We start from the raw sequence: 6,571 nt of genomic DNA on the forward strand, positions 1-6,571 counted from the left end.
TCCTCTAGAAGATCGTACACATTACTCGGTAAATTTAAGTTTAAGGAATCTTAAAAAAAATCGTTACAATTTTAGTATAAAAAATGCTTGTTATGTAAGAGATACATAAGGCTTAAGATCCTACGATAACCTGAGGGAAGGAATAGACACCTCCAGGGAGAAATGAAACCGCTATTTAGAAGTTATTTCTTCGTATAGTTTTAAATAGCTCACGTTAACAACGCAAAGCTTTTAGACAAAACACATTACCTTAGGTTTAATGCAAACAGAATAAGTAGGGCAACTCAACTCGTTCTATTCGTTAAACTTATTTTCAGACGGCTTAGTGAGATTGCCTAATTTGTATCGTATTATATGCTCTGAGTTTTGTAAATAATATAAAAAAAAATATATTAAACAATGTTAGTAATGAAATTATGAATTAAATTATTCAAAGAAATGATATGTTAATGAATAATAAAATTGAAATAAGTTTAAAAATAATATCACGGTCTAGTGCCCACTTGGACTCTTGGATCTAGATCTTGGATACTTTTATCTAAACTGATTTTAATAAAAAAATCACTGCTAACCAAAATAATTATAGTTGTTGTAGGGTAAATTACTTTATGTAAAGTATCTTAAACAGAAGAGTGCCATAACATACGAGGTATTCCCAAAGTACATAAAATATGCTGTCATCTTGGAACTGTGATAACATCATTCGGGGTAGTGAAGCGTTTACTGCGCCTTATAAAAATATGAATAATGATTAACTTACTGAGGTCTTCTTTCCTGTAAACGATTTTTGTCATTCATTAAGCAAGTATGCTTCTACAATAAATAAAGATGTTAGTTAACTGATAATGTTTAATTATTTATATATCAACATAATGTGTTAAAGTTGAGAACGCGACGAAAATAGTGGCCAATTGTTGGCCGCTAAGTACACGCACAATAAACGCGCACCAAAGTAGTATGACGTTTGTTGAATCTCAATCGTAACTGTCACGCAAAGATAAGTTGTTTTTTTTTTGTTTTAGCTTTTATTTGTGATATTAAAGTTGACCCGATATACCGACCCTCTATCTTGATTTATAAATAATTAACATAAGATATGAGGTATTAGTACAATTGTATTGAGTGCTAACTCACTTAATAAAGTTGTCGATAATTGTTATCGCTATTGAGACGACATAAAGTTGGTTTATCTCTAACATTGGACATTATATCTCACATAAAATTTGTTGACGATTTATTATACCTAATGTAACACGACTGAATTTCAAAGTAATTGGACATACTACAGAATGTTAGGGATCACTTTAAATTCGAAGCTTCAGTGAATTTCTCTTTTATTATCTCGAACTGGAATGAATACTCAGCTCCGCAACAAACGCTAGAAATAACGAATTAGAAAAGATAAACTACTAACTAAATGTAATACTGCGTGATACGTATATAAGTTATTTATAAAGTATTTTATAAAATATGTCTTCGAGATACTTATTGACATTTTTATACTACAAAGAAGTTGTTTGGTATTTATAACCTTGAAGTTCGAAGCTTCTTTTGTGATATTTTTAACGAAGACAGAATACTGACGGTTTCGTTACTATTGATATACGACAATGTTATGTAATGTAATGTATTACATAATATTCGTTATTTTAATAAAAGCAGTGGTAATTGCTTATAATACATGTTCTCTAATGTTCATGATTATAAAAACATAACTATTTAGTATTAATTAATTCTGAGCGTGTTATTGAATATTTAATTATAAAAAATGATTAAATGTAATAGTAACCGACAACAAACTAATTTTTACGTTTTAATTCACAAGTATTTGTGAAAGTCTTCTCGAATGAAGTTTATTTTGATATGATTTGACACGATAAACTGTTTTATATAAAGTCGTTACAATAGTGTAGGCAATAGATGTCAGTGTAGTTGCATGTAAAAATTAGTAGTCGAATAAAAACTATTCGTGTCGTATAATAATGAGCAATTAACAAATACAAAGCTTTCACTGCGGTAGGTGGAAGGTCGTCACGACAAAGTAAGAGTATTAACGAGTGTGTGGGATCTAGGTCACATAGGCTTTGTATGCAACCCTTTGTCTAGGTTTTTTTTTCAGCTAACCTAGAGATATCATCTTTAAACATGAATGACCGCACTTTATTAAATTAATTTATTTAAAAATAACAAAAACCTTTTTGGTTACTAACCGTTGTTTAAATAGTGGTAGCTAATTTATGACAAAAGAATATCACACATCACGCTGTCACATATCACTGTGGGGAGATTCGAGTTTTGTTATTACAGGATATGAATATAAATGTAATATAAAAATATCAAACGGTACTCTTCTTGTTATATATATTCACTTGATATATTTTTTTTTTTTTTATCAGGTTGAATGGGAGGAACCAGCTTCATTTTGGCTGGGACCTCGAGCGGCAGATCTTATACATTTAGGGGCTAAATTCGCACCGTGCATGAGGAGGGATGCTAGGATCGCGCGTGCAATAGCTGCCTCAGCAAGACGGGAGCGGGATACGGCATGTTGCATACGAAATGACGACTCAGGTTGTGTGCAATCTTCCAAGGCCGATTGTTCGGTGAGTCACATCACATGCTTACTTTTAATACGCCCTTTAAGGTGCTTAAAACTCCTATTTAAAAAAAGGCAACTGAATTTGACCTCGATTTTAGGTTGAATTGTTAACTGTTATTACTTGAAATTTAAATAGTTTACTTATTTAATGTTTAATTACTCGCACGCATTCAGATTAGAGGATTAGTGTCCAAGGTAAGTTTTAAATTTTTATTATTATATTAACCTAATTCCTTAATTATTTCAATAATGTTCATTATATTTTTTTCTCGTTGAAATTGATATTTTTAAATGTATATTATATGTTTTTGTTATATTTTTCAGAATACAATATCTACGTGGAAGAAATGGTCTTCAGGAGAATCAGGGCCAGGTGGTCGAATATCGGGCTCAGTTTGTGGATTGGATCCTAAGTAAGTAAACGATCTTATATTAAATATTTATTGGGGGAAAAAAATAAAACAATTTTTATACATTTGTAAATATATACAGAAAAAATATACAAATATATGTATTGATCGTTTCCAGGTTTTGTGAAGCACCGCGATCAATAGCTCCACACGAGTGGCCAGATGATATAACGAAATGGCCAATTTGCCGCAAGTCTGTTTTGGATGGCTCAGCTGCTGCCGGTCGTGCTGGACACGCGGCAGAGCATATGGCATGCGAGGTCATCGGCCACCCCTGCTGTATAGGTGTACACGGCCAGTGCGTCATAACTACGAGAGAGCATTGCGATTTTGTTAAGGGTTATTTTCACGAAGAAGCTTCGTTGTGTTCACAAGTAAGTTTATGAAAGTAGAAATATTTTTGAAAATATGACATATATATTATTAGCTATTATTTCATATATTTTTTTCAAGAATAGTAAAACAAGAGCTCATCAATATGTCAAAGTCAGTTTTTAACTTTTTTTCGTACTCTGTTTACACATTTGTGCAGTATTATTTGTCTGGCTGTGGGTCCGTATTTTATTTGTCTGACCATAAAATATATGAATAATAAATAAAATATAATATATCTGTACATTTTCCTCAATTCTTATACATTGATTAATAATTGTTATTTTCAGGTGTCTTGCTTAGACGATGTCTGCGGTATGTTGCCGTTTATGCGGAGACGTCGTCCTGACCAGTTGTACCGAGCATGGACGTCATTGTTTGTACATGCTGGCTTGTTACATTTAGCAGCCACTCTTGCACTGCAGTGGCTCTTCATGAGGGACTTGGAGAAGATGGCAGGTCCAGTGAGATTAGCAGTCATCTATCTGGGGAGTGGCGTCGCTGGTAATATGGCGTCAGCTATCTTTGAGCCGTATAGAGCAGAGGTAAGTATTATGTCTTTGCTTATCATACTCATAAAGAATATACTAAATTTGAAAAGAAGGAAGTTTGTCATATCTAGCAACTACCTAGGTTTATAAATATATCTGTACAACACAATTATAATTTCGAAACATTTCCTGTCCTTCCTTGTCATAAATAGTTGGAAGGTGTATAATACTGAGTATATAAGTATATATTTTCAATATAAGAAACCTCGTTATAAATACATATTTGTAATTATTGCAAGTATGATATAAAATTAAGACAGGAACTGCTTAAAATCGTAGATTGTACGATTATATAAAACTGAAAATATACTCGGTGTCTCTACTTTGACATTTTTAATTTAAAAATATGATTGACTATTTCTGGTGAATAATTAAAAGTCTTAATTTTAATAAAATAGTATAATGAAAATAATTTATTTCAATTTACAGGTGGGTCCAGCAGGTTCGCATTTTGGTCTACTCGCGTGCTTAATAGTGGAAGTTATTGGCGCATGGCCACTTCTGAAACATCCTCGACGTGCTCTCTTGAAGCTTGTGGGTATCGCGTTAGCTCTCTTTCTTCTGGGCCTTTTGCCTTGGATCGACAATTTTGCCCACGTGTTCGGTTTCGTATTTGGTTTTCTGCTCTCGTACGCACTGCTGCCTTTTATAACGTTTGGGCCTTACGAGAGACGGAGGAAGATAGTGCTGGTGTGGGTGTGTCTAGTGTCGGCGGCGGCGATGCTGTGCGCGCTAATAGCGTTGTTCTACGCAGCACCGGCGTATGAGTGCGCAGCATGTGCATATTTCACGTGTTTGCCGTTCGCGCCGGACATGTGCGCGTCACAGGACGTGCGGGTGCGACAGCTGGATGGCGTATGACGGCGCGCGGCCCGGGCGCCCCCGCCGCCGCCGCCCCCTCACCCCGCGCCCCATGCGCGCCCCGCGTCTCTCCAGGCCTGCCGCCGCGTCGCACAAGCATAAATCGCTAAGGCGATCAGTTTTGTCCAAAATTGGTACTAGTAAGTCACGTGTAAGCGTTTTATGATATTGCGTACTTATTTGTCCTGAAAATTGAAAAAAAGTTGTCATACGTCCTATGAATAAATAACAGTTGAAGTTGATTAAAACAAATATAAAGTGCTATAATGCTATTATCTCATGAAATTATCGTTGGGTTTTTATTTGATTTTGAAATGTGTGCACAAAATCATTAATATTCTTTTAAATTTTGTCTCATTCGAAGATTTGTAAAGGTTTCTCGATTGTAAATTATATATTGTGTTCTAATGATTTATTTCACATAATCATTATCAAATCTTCTAATAAATAATCGAAAGTGTTAATGATGAATGTTCCATTTTTTCCAATTTTCCAATTTTCCATGACGTCATATTTTTTCATCAATTTTTTTACGGTTGTTGTTATATGTGGTCAAAACTGATCGTATGCAGCGGTAAAGTCTCACTGCCATTGCCATCCTGTGACGACACAGTATTATAACGCTCAGTATGCGATGCTCAACATAAGTTCGACTGCAATGAATCGAATGTAAAAAACGTTATGAATGATTTATATTGTCACAAATGTCGAAACGATGCACAATCATTATACGAGAAATATTTTTTTTAATCAATTGACTATCCGTAATCGTTTTATTGTATTGCGTTATATTGTGAAGCTAAAAATATTATAAACTTCACGTACGGTGGATAAAGTTCAACTAGAAGCACTTTTAATTGTTTTTTCCATATTACTTGTTCTAGTGTTGCCAGTGCTTCTAGGTGAACAAGGCTTACCAACCCTTAAATGTGATAAATTACCCATGGGTTAGTACTCTATGGTACATTGATGAGTATATTAATTTACTTGTATATAATCTGTAAAATATACATCAATACGAATCCTATTTAAGCTGTATTTATATTAAGAATAATATTACTTTTTGTCTGGCTTGCCTTTTACGGGAATAAAATTTAACACGAATTTTCTTTATTACTTTATTTAATATATCTTTTATTAAATAGATTCCTGTGTTCATGAAAATTAAAAATGTTATTAAACCTATAATTGAAAATCATGTAGGATTTGATTGATCAAACAAGGGAGTGTTATTTTTTGCCATGAATTATTTATTAATATTTGTAACCCAATCCAACTACCGGTGTGTATGGTATTAAGTTTTATTCCTGTAAGTAGGCATATTATTTAAAATTTAGTATATTACTAAATAATGTAAATATAGTAAGCGAATATTTGTTAAATGTATTTGCTATTATTTCCAGTGATTGAAATTCCATTTCTAATCTTTAAGTATCACATATGAATTTTAGTTACGTCAATTTATATAGTTATTATATAAAGTCTGCGTAGGATTAAACGTTAATTTTTAAAGTATGCTAGTACATATTTATAACTATTATCTGTTTGAACAACATTTTGTACAGCTGTTGTAAACAAAATAGACGTGTTTTTTAAAGTTGCAAAACAATTTCTATTTTGTTTTTCCTATAGAGCTATTTTGTAAAAAGAAACTCGAAATTCACCACAAAGAACACAAGCAAAGAAATTACAGATTATGGCAACATTGACTAAAAAAATAAATGGAATACATCTATCAAAATGGCGTATCTTATCGATTTTCAAATTTTCTTATCAAA

General features: G+C 33.0%; 1 protein-coding gene across 3 annotated transcripts in view; it reads left to right on the forward strand.

Annotated features, from left to right (window-relative positions):
- LOC125066040 (inactive rhomboid protein 1) overlaps positions 1–5,973 on the forward strand; it is a 134,424-nt gene extending 128,451 nt beyond the window's left edge. For 2 of the 3 annotated variants that reach the window (XM_047673932.1, XM_047673930.1), the window contains exons 7-12: positions 2,397–2,603; positions 2,774–2,794; positions 2,924–3,012; positions 3,128–3,383; positions 3,672–3,926; positions 4,362–5,973. In XM_047673932.1, coding sequence (XP_047529888.1) covers positions 2,397–2,603; positions 2,774–2,794; positions 2,924–3,012; positions 3,128–3,383; positions 3,672–3,926; positions 4,362–4,793 — 1,260 coding nt within the window. In that variant the 3' untranslated portion in view covers positions 4,794–5,973. The remainder of the gene's footprint in view (positions 1–2,396; positions 2,604–2,773; positions 2,795–2,923; positions 3,013–3,127; positions 3,384–3,671; positions 3,927–4,361) is intronic. The other variant, XM_047673931.1, reaches the window with a different exon arrangement.
- The last annotated feature ends 598 nt before the right edge of the window (positions 5,974–6,571 follow it).

The sequence above is a fragment of the Vanessa atalanta genome, chromosome 8 (genome assembly GCF_905147765.1).
Source record: "Vanessa atalanta chromosome 8, ilVanAtal1.2, whole genome shotgun sequence".
Lineage (NCBI taxonomy): Eukaryota > Metazoa > Arthropoda > Insecta > Lepidoptera > Nymphalidae > Vanessa > Vanessa atalanta.